At 42.4% G+C, this 14,343-nt stretch overlaps 1 protein-coding gene across 5 annotated transcripts in view; it reads right to left on the reverse strand.

Moving 5' to 3' along the window:
- Nucleotides 1-3,046: 3,046 nt before the first annotated feature.
- Nucleotides 3,047-14,343, reverse strand: part of Esrp1 (epithelial splicing regulatory protein 1) — a 68,060-nt gene continuing 56,763 nt past the window's right edge. For 3 of the 5 annotated variants that reach the window (XM_004641303.2, XM_023701366.1, XM_004641301.2), the window contains 2 exons: nt 12,168-12,277; nt 3,047-3,580 (listed from right to left, as the gene is read on the reverse strand). In XM_004641303.2, the coding sequence (XP_004641360.1) occupies nt 12,203-12,277 (75 nt within the window). In that variant the 3' untranslated portion in view covers nt 3,047-3,580; nt 12,168-12,202. The remainder of the gene's footprint in view (nt 3,581-12,167; nt 12,278-14,343) is intronic. The other 2 variants (XM_023701367.1, XM_023701365.1) reach the window with 1 other exon arrangement.

Genomic DNA, 14,343 nt, shown 5'->3' on the forward strand with positions numbered 1-14,343 from the left:
AAAAAAAAAAAAAAAAAAAAAAGAAAATTCTTTGTTTTTAATCTATGTGCTGCCAAAGCAAACACAGAATTCTTTATTTTTGATGCTGCCAATCAAACTTAGTCGTGCATGCTGGGCAAGTGCTGATCCCCTGAGCTATATCTTCCCTGCAAAATCACAGAATGCTTAGAAGAAAGTCCCAGCTGGGTGATGTAGTGCAGGGCTGTAATCTCAGGCCCTGAGAGGCTGAGGCGGGAAGGTTCTTGTGAATGTGATTGAGGCTGGCCTGGCCACCAGCCAGAAGTACATGAGAGAGACCCTATCTCAAAAATGAAAAAAAAAAGTCGCATTCATTTACTTCTGGGAGTGCACATACTTGCATACTGATACCTTCAACACAGATTCACTGTATCTCAAAATCTACGAAGTCACAAAATCTGGGATGAGGATGGAACGGCTCAGTCTCTGCACATTCTGGGCCTCTTCATTCTCCTTCTCCTTTCCTTTGCCATTACCCTTCCTCGACTCCACACCCTCCTTGCTGTCTTTCCCTCCTGAGAGTCCAGCTGCTTGGATTCCACAGAAGGCAGGACTACAGGGATGCCTGGTGGCTTCCAGGCAAGGAGGAACTTACCTGGAGCTCTGCTGCCTCTTCCTCGCCACCTGTGAGGGGAGAAAACCGAAGCTGAGGGACAGGACCAAACTGGATGTCACATTTATAAATGATGTGAAGACTAGGACTAAAAACATTTCCTGAATGAGCTACACTTCATTCTCTGCATGTGGAACAAACACACACTGTATGAACATGAAACAGGCAAGTGTTAGGCCCTGGGGGAGATACTAGGACAGTTCCTGCCCCTGGGCTTATATGCTAAGAATTGCTATATACGTGGGCTGTGTAACAAGAGGCCAAATAAGTGAGAGTGCTGATACACACTGCTCTGAAATGCCACAGGCTGGCAATACTTGGCCTGAGCCCTGAGACGACAATGGACTTTGAAGAGGACATCTGAGGACTCAGCATCAGCCGAGAAAAAGGAGCTGTGGCCATCAGAAGCACTTGACGTTCTAGCTCTTACTAGCTGGGGTTTGCGAATTGTCATACACACTAGGATGCAGCTCAGTGGTGGAGCACTTGCTGGGCAAGTGAAAGGCCAGGTTTAATTCTCCAGGCCCCAAAAGAACAAAAAATGTTTTTGTTGTTTTAAAATGGGGTCTCACTGTGCAGCTAAAGCTCACTTTGTAGCCCAGGCTGGTCTTGAACTTGCAATGATCCTCCTGACTCAGCCTCCTGAGTGCTAGGATTACAGGTGTGTGCCATCACACCCAGCAAAAAAAAAAACATTGTTAAGCATACCGAGATTCATCAGTAAGACTTAATGACCAAACACCACAGCTTTGGGAGAGCCACTGCCTAGCATGCAGGAGGCCCTGGGTTCAAGCCCAGCAAAGCACGCAAGAATAAAGTTTCACTGACTTTTGTTTGGCCAGTGTCTTGAGTGCATTTATCAAGAACAGTTTTCCTTTTATGTTTGCAGTGGATGTGGAAACCAGGGTGTGCTGAGCTACACCCAAGTTTTTGAGACAGGGCATTGTTATATTCCCCAAGCCAGGTCTTTATTTTTTGGCTGGCTCAGGCTGCCATAAGGGTGGGTCTGACGTGGCACATGGAGCTGGGGATCAAAGCGTGGTCCCCCATGCCTGAGTTTGCCCAAGCGAGCACTTTAAACAACTGAGCTAACCAGCCAGCCCCCTCCAGGCTGGTCTTGATCCTTCAGTTTACTTAGTAGCTGAGATTACACTCGGCATGGATAGCTTTATAATTACTAATGGTAAACTTGAAAAATCTAAGAGACAGCTTACCCACACCCTTCCACCATAATTCTTCAAAAAATAAAGACTGCAAGCATTGAGATTAAGCAGGAAAGTTTTATTATCAAATGTAACAATTCTACAAAACTCAGTTGTATTGCAGTATTACTGCCTAGCAGTCTTTCAGAGCGCGTGCAGACAGCATCTTAAGGCATGAAGTACCAAGAATTTTCTTTCCGATCTTACGTGCCGGTTCTCACCAATTCTCCCACAGACTTTTGGTTTTCCCAGTTGCAGTACAAGGGTCCCTGCTGGTCAGGTGAAGAGGGTCAAATCTGGCTCTCAATTCAAGGTGTTCATCGAAGTTATGCGAAGTAAAAATAGCAGCCACAAGAATCTGCATGGCATTGGATCCAAGCTAAGGACAATGTGAGTAATGAAGAAGAATGTGCCCTGAATCAAATCCCGCCTTCCTTTGTGGAGTCACACAAGGCAGCTGTACTAGCTAGCTAGTGTCTAATATTGCACGTTTGTAGCATAAACATAGCTAAACAGTGCTAAACACTGATGGCGTCAGGACCTGCTCTCCTGGGTCAGCGTCCAACCCCTCAGTCTAGCATGCTGACTACAGTCCTATGCTTTTGAAACTTTTAATTATTTGACAGTGAAGACATCAGAGAAAAGTTATTTTAATATACATGAGCACTGACTGCATTAGTTAGTATGCTGCTTTCTAGAATACACTGTCCAAATAGTCTTATTTCTGTTGCATTAAAAACTAGTGGATTTCTTTTATCAAAGTTCAAGCCATCAACAGAGAAAAAAAGTACAATATAAAATAATACAGATGAAGCCACAATACTCAGTTACAGTTCAAACTAAAATTGCTAACTACACAAAGCTGCTTCATTTTTGGTTTTGCATTTTGGCCCCTACTTCAATCTTATTTACAACTGGTACCTGCTGAGAAAGAGATCCAAAGCTGTTAACTACGTGTTGTGAGGGTTTCCCACTGCTTCCAGTTTACCACCTGCTGTTTTGTTTGTGTGGTGCTGGGATGAAACCCAGGGCTTTGTGCATGAGGTGCGAGCACTCTACCTCTGGGTTACACCCTCAGCCCAAGATGGTTTTTAAAACCATCTTGAGACAACAGGATGGCCAAGAGACTGGAAAAATATCTTTTTTTTTTTTTCAGTTGTCTGACACAGAGTCTCACTAGGTAGCCCAAGCTGGCCTCGAACTCATGGCAATTCTGCCTCAGCCTCCCTGAGTGCTGGCATTGCAGGCGTGTGCCACCACACCCGGCTCTTTTCTTTCTTTTCTTAAACTGTGATTTAAGTAGTCCAAGGCTTTATGCTTGAATTGCTAAGCAAGAGGGCACGCACATGCAGAAGATGGGCAGATGGAGGCAAGGTGGAGCTTCCTTATCAAGACTTCATGGTAGAAGTGGTAGACACAAGTGGGGAATTTTTTAATCCAAGAATTTTTAAACTTAGGAAACAGCTGTGATGCCACTTTAGCTGGAAGTAACAGAGACATCTGATTTCAAATTCACATTTTAGATGCGGGTTTGCAATCATCCAGGAGCCAGGCACGGTGCGTGCTGCTTGCCGTAAGGATCTGGCTTCACAGGCTCCAATTTTTCATTCCACCAAAAGATAAGGCACAGGTCCACTGTCTAATTGAGTTTGCTGAAAATACTGCAGCCTGAGTGTAGACAAACTTCCCCTGAAGTCACTAGTTTTCTTGTCGGATGGCTTCAGAATCACCATACGTCTTTCAAACACTGGGGAAAAATGAAAAAAAAAAAAAAAAAAAAAAGTTACAGTCTCTACATTTAATTTTTAGCAGCCTCAAGGTCTAAACCATAAAAAAAAGTATATGTTTTCATTTCACCCAGACATAGTGGATATTTACACAGCAATTGCCCGAGTAGAGGCGGGCAAGGACGCCTGGGACAGGCCTTTGGGGTGCCCCGCTGCTCACCACAGGGCTTCCTCTCCCCACCCTGCTCCCACTGCCCACTTCCTAAGGCTGCATTCCCAGGTGGTCACAATCTTCTGCTATTAGAAATTCAGTACAAACATCAACATGTTAGACACAATTAAAACAACTATTCAAAATTAAAATCTAGTTGAAGAACTTTGTTTCTCCTTTTTGAGACAGGCTCCCCCTCTGCAGCTCAGGCTAGGCTTGAGCTCACTTTGTAGCCTAGGCTGGCTTCCAACTCACAGCAACCCTGCCTTAGCCTCCCAAGGGCTGGAATTACAGGTGTACACACCACCATGCCTGGCTGGAAGAACTTTAAAAATAATTTCTTTTCTTATTATTTATTTTTTTGGCAGAACCAGGGATTGAACTCAGGCCCTTGCGCTTGCCAGGAAAGTGCTTATTCTACTGAGCCATCTCCCTGGCCCCCTAAAAATAATTTGTAACAAAAACATTTTAAAATATAAGGACTGGGGAGATAGCTCAGCAGACTAAGCACCGCCCAGTCAAATGCAGGGACCAGGGTTCAATCCCCAGTACTGCATGCCATGCTGGCCCTGGAATCCTGGTCCCAAAACTGGGTGTGGTGGCACACGCCTGTAATCCCATCCCTGGGGAGGCTGAGACAGGACGATCAAAAGTATAAGCTGTGTGGTGAGACCCTATATCCAATGAAAAAAAATTTTTTTTTATATCAGCAGAAGCACCAAAGCATAGCATAGCTAATGCCAAACAGAAGCTCATAAGCACCTCCCTGTGGTCAGCTTGCTCCATCTCTACACACAACCCGTGAGATTAGCAGCTCACCCCCAGTGCACACCTGCAGAAAAGCGGCACAGGTCATTAAAGTAGGACAGCCAGCCCCCTGTGTGTGGTTTCTAGGTCTGTGGATTCAGTAGCTGCTGATAAATACTATCCAGGAATAAAAACATCAATGTTGAACAGGTACAGATGCTTCCACTTGTTCTGTTGCCTAAAATACATTGTAACAACTACTTAGCCAGCACTTACACTGTCTTATACTACCAGGAGTATACGGATGATTTGGAGTATGAGGGAGGGCACGTACAGGTTACCACACACACACCATTGCGTGTAAGGACGCAAATGCCTGTGAGCTTTGGGACCCAGGGTCCTGCAGCCAATTCTTTCCAGCTATTGAGGGAAACCAACAGGCAGATCTAAGGTCGGAATCACTATGGAGAGGTCCCCTGGGCTGTTCTGGCTTCATACCATACAAAAACCTTAACAACTTTAGGTGTTATGCACACATGTACAGGAGCAAAAGGGACAAAGAAACATAACAGCTCTCCACAGTGTGGTCTTATTTTCCATGGCCAACTTTGAAGCATGGTCTGTTATTAAAAGCAGATTTAGTAACAGACTCTACAATTGGTACAAATGTAAAATTAGGTTTTTAGTATTAAGATACTGGTTAAGTTGTTAGAACTCATGTTTAAATGAAGTTTGTAAAGAAACTACAATTTAGCCCTCAGTTTAAGACACTGTCCTCACTGGCTTCTCCTAAGATAGATGCATATAAGATAATCTATCAGCTACTCGACACTATGAACCAAGTTTACCTTTCCTTTGTTAACAGTGTAGAATTAAGAACTGTTCTCTCACCCAAGTGGCAACCCCAGAGAGGCAATTTTTACTACTGAGCCCAAGCAACAATCAGGCATAGCTATCTGTACCTTGCAGTCTGGGCCACTGGGGTGAGGTGCTAGTGGGGTGGTGTCTGAGATGCCCCCAGGCCGTATCAGCACATGGCCCTTCCTGGCTTCCTTTCCTACTCAGACAGGTCCATCTTGGTGAGAGCGGGCCCCTGGAGCCAGCCCTGGGCCTGTTAGCCAGCAGCAGCAATGCAGGTCACCTTCTGCATCCCTGAACCCTCACATGACACTAGGAAACATCACCTTCGGAGAGGTTGAAAAACCCTCCCCCATGCTATGTAACACCGTGGGAAAACCCAGAAGCTGTTAAAAGCTTAGCCTCTTGGGTCTTATTTTTTTGGTGGTATGGGGGATTGAACTCGGGACTTTGCGCTTGCCAGGCAGGTACTTATTCTAGTGAGCTATCTCCCTGGCCCCCCTTGGGTCTTCTTTTTAATCCCAGTGGTACTCAGTGGAGTTTCAGTGTTTAGTGATGAAACTGGAAACGCCTAACTGATAGCTAAATGTAACACATGTACACATACACATATATGACTGACATGGAGAAAATGTTTCCTCTTTAGCTACAGTAAAGCAAGACATGATGTAAAGCACTTTTGAAAGTTTTAACTGTAAATATATATTATACTGTAATAAACTATCATTAAAAATACATACATAGGAGGACTCTTCTTAGACGTCTGGATTTTGCCAATAGAAACTGCTTTTTGGAATGAACACTTAAAAATCCTGCAGTTCTAGCTAGTTGTATTATTTCATTTTCTTATGGTAATTTTCATGTGCTTTTCTGAAAATTGTGAGTTTAAGTAAAAAAAAAAAAAAAAAAAAGATGCTTTCCCCATACATTAAAGCCCAAAGTTCATGTTCTTTATTTGTGTGTGTGTGTGTGTGTGTGTGTGTGTGGCCAGCTCAGCCCACCAGAGGGCGGGGCTGGCTGGCATGTGGTGCTGGGGGATTGAACCGCAGTCCCTGTGCTTTGCTAAGCTTGTTCTAAGTAGGTGCTTTAGACCACTGAGCCATCTCACCAGCCCCGCAAAAAGGGTTTTAATTCTCCACCACCTCTTAAAACAAAATTACAACATGGTTCAATGTACACATCGTTGCAACTAATGGCTTAGTCTCAAGACAGAGGTAAAGGCTAAAGTATTGTTGCAGAGTACTGTTACTTTCCTTTTTTTTCTTCTTTGGGATGGGGTCTCACTCTGTAGCCTAAGAGGGCCTCAAACACACAGTGACCCTCCTGCCTTGGCCCCCTAGTATTACAGGCATGCACCACTATGTCCTCAGTATTGTTTCTTCTGGAGGAAATTTCTCAGTGGCAAGTTCTCTAGGCATGGAAAGCTTATGTAATCTAAACCCTGTTGATTGAAGACAAAGCCAAGGCAAAGGAAACACTGCTAAGGTACGTAAAACCTCCAGTAAAGGAACAGACTGAGAAACCAGGAGCTGGATAAGTCATACTTGAAGGCCTCGAAAGGAAAAGCTTTAAAAGCCCCAAAGGACAGGAACATGTTACAGGAATAAAGGAGGCAACCTGCCTGAGTGCCCAATGGTCGTGATGAACAATTGGAGCAAAAAGGCATGCAGTGCTGGATTCTGAACGAAAGTACCAAATAAATATGTGCAGCTCCATACTGACGCAGAAGAAAGCAGGTAACTGCATACATATACACATAGATACACAGATGTTTAACTAAGTAACAGGAATGCTGGGGAGTGTAGCTTAGTGGTAGCGTGCTCATCTAGCATGCACAAGGCCCTGAGTTCAATTCCTAATACTAACAAGAAACAACACAACACAATAACAAAAACCAGGGGAAGGAGGACAAATCATCCTTGTACAACAATTTCTAATATTTATAAATAAATCCTCTCTACCTGGGATGTGGGCTGTATAATGACTCTTGTAAAAAAAAAAAAAAAAAAAAAAAAAAATGGAGCATGAGAGAAAAACCAGCAAGTCTGTAACAGAGAGAACCAGACAGCATGACCTCAGCCCTCAGCCCAAGACCCAGGCTGACATCACCATTGTCACCTAGGCCAGGATCCTGCTTGCTGAGTAGGACAATTCGCACCCAAAGCAATAGCCCTCAAAAGTGGCCAGCTAATAGCAAATAAGGGCAGACCGAGCTATAGGACGACAAAGTACAGAGAATTCCAGGCTGGATTTTAGAACAAAAAGAATGCTAATAGGAAAACTATGAAGTCTGAAATTTCCTGCAACCCAGAAATAAAGAAAATAGTGACTTCAATGATTACTGTAATCATGGCAATGAAAGCTGTTTTTAAAAATCTTTTATTTATTTGGTACAAGGTCTTGCTATGCAACTTAGACTCATAGTATTCCTCCTGTCTCAGCCTCCCCAGTGCTGGGATTACAGGTGTGAACGACCACGCCCAGTCTCAACTGCCATCTCAGAGTGTCTCGGGGGCGGGGCCAGCACAGAAGGTCCAGGGAATGAACCCCCGGCACCTGCGCCTGCTTGCAGGTGCTTAAATCCGCTGAGCTATTTGGCTGGCCCTCACGACCGGTTTCAGTGGCCAGCACTGTGTGCCTGGGGTGGGGCCAGCATAGCATGCGGTACCAGGGATCAAACCCAGGCCCTCACGCTTGCCAGGCAGGTGCTGAGACTGCTGAGCTATCTCCACAGCCCAGAAAGCTATTTGTTTTTATAGAGAACTTTGTAGTTTGTAAAACTTAGGACTAAGGATGTAACTTGGTGGAAGGTACCTGGCTAGCATGTGTAAATTCACAAAATCAATAGTTTGTAAAGCTTGTTTATACTCATTAGTCTATCTGATCCTGACACAGAAGTACATTAAGTCACACATGTAGCAGTGATGCCGTGTCTATTTACAAAGCAGGAAAACATCTCCTTTAAAGCTTTCTCATTCTTGTACATAAGTGAAATGCACCTATAACCAAGCACTATTGGCAGATTAAAGTTTAATCTAACAGTGCCTTTGGAATAGAAATAGGAAATATGGAACGGCGAGAGAAAGAACAAAAACAAAAATTTCTTGAGGAGCTGGGAACACAACATTTTTTCTGGACAGACATCAATTTCCTGGCCAGAAGGGCTCTTTAGGCATTTTCAGCAACTTGTGAAGCATCCTTACAGCTATTCATAAACACTTGGAGAGACAAAGTACAGACTAACTGGCACAAAAACTACATGTAGGGGTCCAGGGAGATGGCTCAGTAGAATAAGCACTTGCCTGGCAAGTGCTCCTCCAGGAAAAAAAAAAAAACAAAAACAAAAAACAGACATGTAGGTAAACTGAGCAGAATAAACAACAGCGCCAGAACATATTCAGTCAGCTGGCTGGGCGTGGTGGCGCACACCTGTAATCCAGCACTCGGAAGGCTAGGGTAGGAGGATCACCGCGAATTCAAGACCAGCCAGGCCTACAAAGTGAGCATAAAGGCAGCCTGAACTGCACAGTGAGACGGGGGCCAGGGAGAGAGCTCATTGGTATAAGTGCCTGCCTGCAAAGTCCAAGGTCCCGAGTTCAATCCCTGGGGGGAAAAAAAAACAGTCATCTGAACTTTGACAAAGGGGCCGAAAACATTCACAGGAGGAAGACTCTTTAAAATGGAGCTAAGAAAAAGAAAGAAACAATAAACAATCGGATAGAAGGTAAAACAGTTAAAAGTCCTAAAGATAGCAGCATAGGCAAGGACTTTCTAAACAGAACTCTAATTGTGCAAGAAATAGCATTAAGAATCAACAAATGAGATAATATCAAGTTAAAGCATCTGGACAGTAGGAAAACCACCAAGGGTGAGGAGTACTAACAGAATGGGAAAAAGTGTTGCTACCCGCCCTTGACAGCTGCCTAATATTCACACTACACAGAGCTCCCCAAAGAAAAGACCATCCGATAGGTGTGGTGGCACAGGCATGCCTGCGGCCCTGGTACCCAGGAGGCTTAGGTACAGGGGAGAGCACCAGCACGAGGCCAGCTTGATCCACGTAAGTGAGCGTAAGGTCACCTGGACTAACAAGGAGACCTTGTCTCAAAAACACAAAAGCAAACACAATCTCCCCAATTTAAAAAACAACAAAAATAAATCAAAATTAAAAAAAAAATCAAAACACAGGCAACTGAAATAAACACTTTTCAATGGTACAAATGACCAACAAATACATGAAAAAATGTTCAATATCGCTGGCCACTAATGAAATGCAAATAAAAAGCACTGACCATTGTACACCAAAAAGAGGGGCTATCGTTAAGAAATCAAAGAACAAGTGCTGGCGAGGATGTAGGGGAAAAAGAAACACTATTATGTTGTTGGAAGGAATACAAACTAGTACACCCACTGTGGAGATCAGTATGAAGATTTCCATACTGTTCATTTGATCCAACTATTCCCCTCCTAGGGACCCTCCCCCCGAAAGCGAGAGATCATATTAGCGTGATATACACATGCGTGTTTATAGCAGTGTATGTCTCCATAAACAGATGAGCAAATAAGAGGAAAAAAAATGGAGTACTAGTTTGCTCTAAAGAAAAATAAACTTAGCCAGGTGTGGTGGTCAGTATACCTGTAATCCCAGCACTTGGGAGGCTAAAAACAGGAGAATCACTATAAGTGCAATCTAGGTATGAGACCCTGTAAGGCCCTGTCCTAAAATACATTAAAAAAAAAAAAAAAAAAAAAAAAAAAAAAAAACTGGAGCCATTTGTAGGAAATGGATATACCTTGAGACCATAATGTTAAATGAAATGAATCAGACCTACAAGCTTAAATACCACATGGCTTTTCTAATGAGAAACCCAAAGAGTAAATATATTAAAGAGAAAAATAAAATAGAAAACAGGAAGATAGATCTTCTTCAAATGGAAAGAAAACCAAGAGACAAGAGGGAGGAGGGAGGTAAAAAGCATCAAGCTGTGTTCTGTCATGTACCAACTCCCTTGAGGAATGTGACCACTATGCAAACATGCACTAACAAAAAAATAAAACTTGAAAAACACATAAAAACTAACACTGTAGGTCAAACAGATCTCAACAAGCTACAACAATGTGCTGTCCCTACTGTGACACTCCTGACTCTAGAGATCACCAGGCCCTTTGCAAAGTGTCCCTATGTGGCATTTCTTGGTAATACCAAGACCTTCTAAAACCTTACTGGAAATGCCACATCTGGAAATTTTCACTGAACACCCAGAACTGAGGTTTTCACCCCAGAGTGAGAGGCTAAGGTACAATTCTAACTCTGGAGAACAGAGTATGTGTGGGCCTCATTCCCCCTTTAGAACCGCACAGCGAGAGTCAAAGTAAATCTTTTTTTTTTTTTTTTTAATTTATTATTTGAGAGAGAGAGAGAGAGAGTGTGTGTGGTGTGTGTGTGGCCAGCTCAGCCCACCAGGGGGCGGGGCCGGCTGGCATGTGGTGCTGGGGGATTGAACCGCGGTCCCTGATGCCTTGCCAAGCTTGTTCTAAGTAGGTGCTTTAGACCACTGAGCCATCTCTCCAGCCCCTCAAAGTAAATCTTAACAAAATTAGAAAATGTCAAGCTGATGATCCAACTTTAGCAAAACCTGCAATCAAAAAAATGAAGTAAATCAGGCATGGTGGCACACACCTGTGATCCCTGCATTCTAGGAGGCTGAGTCAGGAGATCACAAATTTTAGAACCAATCTGGCAACAGAACTACTCTCAAAATTTTAAAAAGGGCTGCTGATGTACCTTAGTGTGGAAGACCTGGGTTCAATCCCCACCACTGTTTAAAAAAAGGAGAGAGGAGGAGAGGAGAGAGGAGGGAAGGGGAACAATAATAAGCCAAGTGTGGTGGTTCACACCTAAATCCGTTACTCAGGTTGATATAGGAGAATCAAATTGGAGGCCAACTTGGACAACTTAAAGAGGCTCTGTCTCAAAAATGAATGAAAAAGGGGCTGGGGTTTCAATCTCAAGTCCCACAAAGGGGGCCAGGGACAAGAACTAAGCCCCATCAATTCCTGAGAACTCTATACAATTCCATCTTTTGGGAAGACTAGGAAAGAAACTACCATTTTAAATGGAGGTTGGGGAGGGGAGACACGACTAAAACTATTCTAACCTTATTAGGGTTTTCTACCTCTTTCATTTTTTAAAAAAATAATTTGTAATAATACTTTTTCTTTTTTTGAGGGAGGGCAGAACTGGGGATTGAATTCAGACCCTTGCACTTGCCAGGTAAGTGCTTATTCCATTAAGCCATCTCCTTGCACCCCCTCCTTTCATTTTTTAAGGAGCAAAAAGACACAATGAAAACTTTGTAACAAAGCTTTTTTTCTTTTTGGAGCTCACTCATTTGCCCAGGCAGGCCTTGCCTGTGATCTTCCTGCCTCAGCCTCTGGACTTTAAGCCCATACCACCATGCTGAACCATACCTTTTGTTATAGGATGTTTATCTCAATTTTTTAAAAACAGAGCACTTAACCTGTATCCTATGCGACATAGTAAATGCATATCCACATAAAGAAGTTTTTCCTCACTGCAAAATAACATCCAGGTCTCATCCACAAGCTTCACTTTCTATCTGTCAACATGGTAAATTAATTCCAATATCCATTCTTTCTAGATTTCTGACATTCTTATTGTATTAAAGAAAAGAGGGAACCTCTTATTGGTTCCTGAAATACCTGTAGATTTTCGGCCTCTCCATTGGTTTGGCACTTTACAATTTAGCTTGCATATCACAGAGCCTTACCTTCTCTTCTGAGGATGGTCTAACTGCTGGGGCCCTTAAATACAAACCCATTCTTTGGGTAGAGTCCTGGCCTGGTCATTTGTGTGAACAAGTCCATCCTCGGTTGCATACTAAAATGCAAGTTGAAACAAACAGGATCAAAAGATGGACAAGTTTTCACTGTGGATGGTTAGTATTTCAACTTAAAACAGCTATCCACAAAAGAAAATGCTATCTTAGAATGTAGGAAACAAAGCGCCGATATAAACCATATATGTAACTAACAGGAAATGTTCATTTCTTATTCAACATAAAGGTATGATCAACATCCCTTCTATGAAGTTAGATTGAACATGTGGATTAAGAGAAAAAACTAAAACAAACTCAGAAACAGTAAAAAACCTCAAAAACACCAGCCCACATAATTTGGAACCCAAATCTTCAGATCGCATGAATAGCACAGTTTGAATGACACTGTGGGCAGGACTGGGTCCCATGCACATGAGCACCAATTACTTGCGAGCGATTTATAGTGAAGCACATCTACTCAGTATCTTCCAACAGCCCAGCGTTTTGAATAGTGTTAGATACGTCTGGAATCTAATTCTTCCAGTCTAATACCAAGTAAAACTCCAGAGTGAGTTGTCCAAGGAGATGACTAAAATCAGTACTTTGAGAAACAAAACCAACGTTTACTGAAAATGTAAAAGCACTGACAATAAAGTACAACCCAAAGAACAAACGAAAAAAGTTGAAGGAATTGTATAGGGATTCCTCAAAATCCATTTCAAAGAAAATATTCATCAACAAAAATAGGTATACATTTATTTTATTGAACAGAATGATAGCAGCATTACCAAATATCCTGAAGGCAGTTTATCTTCACAAATTCTACCAATTCCTTTTGTTAAAATAGACCTAACGCAGGCACCTTAACATTGCTAGAGGGCAAATCTGCTAACAGAACTTCTGGTCCACATCCAGCCTTAGCTATCAAAATTTCTCCCATTCTCTAAATTTTTTGTTGTGTTGTTTTGTTTTTGAGACAGGGTCTCACCGTGGAGCCCAGGCTGGCCTCAAACTCATGACAATCCTCCTACTGCCTGGCTTCCATTTTTCCAAATCTTTGCTCCCCCAATCCCTTATGATTTACAGAAAAACACAAATTTGGAGCAGTTTTACAGAAGAAATTGTGCTGAAGGTAAAGAGAAAATCCACGACAAAATGTATTTAAAGACAACGAATTCATGAAATGAGGTAATATTACCAAGTTCTACATTCTTTTTAAGAGACAATAACCAGACAACAAAATTCACCTACTCAGGTTATCATTTTCTGGATAGCTGCTTAAGTATATAATTATACTATGAATAATCAGAAATAAAATTGCAACTTCCCACTACATTAGCACAGTTTTCTTTTTAAGAAGTCATCTACTGATTTTACCATCTTGTGACAAATCCAAAGCCAACAAATCTGGAAGTCCACAATGACTGGCTATTACTAGAACAATCAAGAATAGAAAATAGTACCAAAGTGTGGACTCTGAAAGGTAACGGAAAATGGGAGCTTCGGTGTAAGAATGACATAAAACTGGGCTAGGCATGACAGTTTTGAATATATGCCTCATAGCTCAAATTACTGAAGGCAAATACTGGAATACATTTGGGCCTGGATAATTGAGGTTTTTTGTGGTTTTTTTTTTTTTTTTTTTGGTGGAACCAGGGATTGAACTCAGGCCCTTGCGCTAACCAGGCAAGTGCTTATTCTACTGAGCTATCTCCCTGGCCCCTTGGATAACTGAGTTTCTTAGTTCATGGATCCAGTTTATGAATTCTAAACATTTCAAAAATGAAGACCAAAACAGGTGCAGTACACATCTGTAACCCCAGCACTTTTGAGGCTGAGGTAGGAGGATCACGCGGAATTCAAGGTCATCCTGGACTACATCCTGGACTACTAGTGAGACCTGTGCCCCCACTCCAAAAAAAAAAAAAAAAAAAAAAAGAAAAAGAAAAGCCAAGTATTTTTCCAGTTTTTCTGAGTAAACCATGTAACTCTACTCCAACATCAAATGACACTAAACTATTAAAAAGAACACTACAGATGGATGTCATCTGCCTTTCAAAGCTCGTCAGTTTCTTAGTCACGTGTCCAGAAATAATCCCTAATATATGTCTGTGGTAAAATACTCCAA

This window comes from Octodon degus, unplaced genomic scaffold (genome assembly GCF_000260255.1).
Source record: "Octodon degus isolate 3935 unplaced genomic scaffold, OctDeg1.0 scaffold00134, whole genome shotgun sequence".
NCBI lineage: Eukaryota > Metazoa > Chordata > Mammalia > Rodentia > Octodontidae > Octodon > Octodon degus.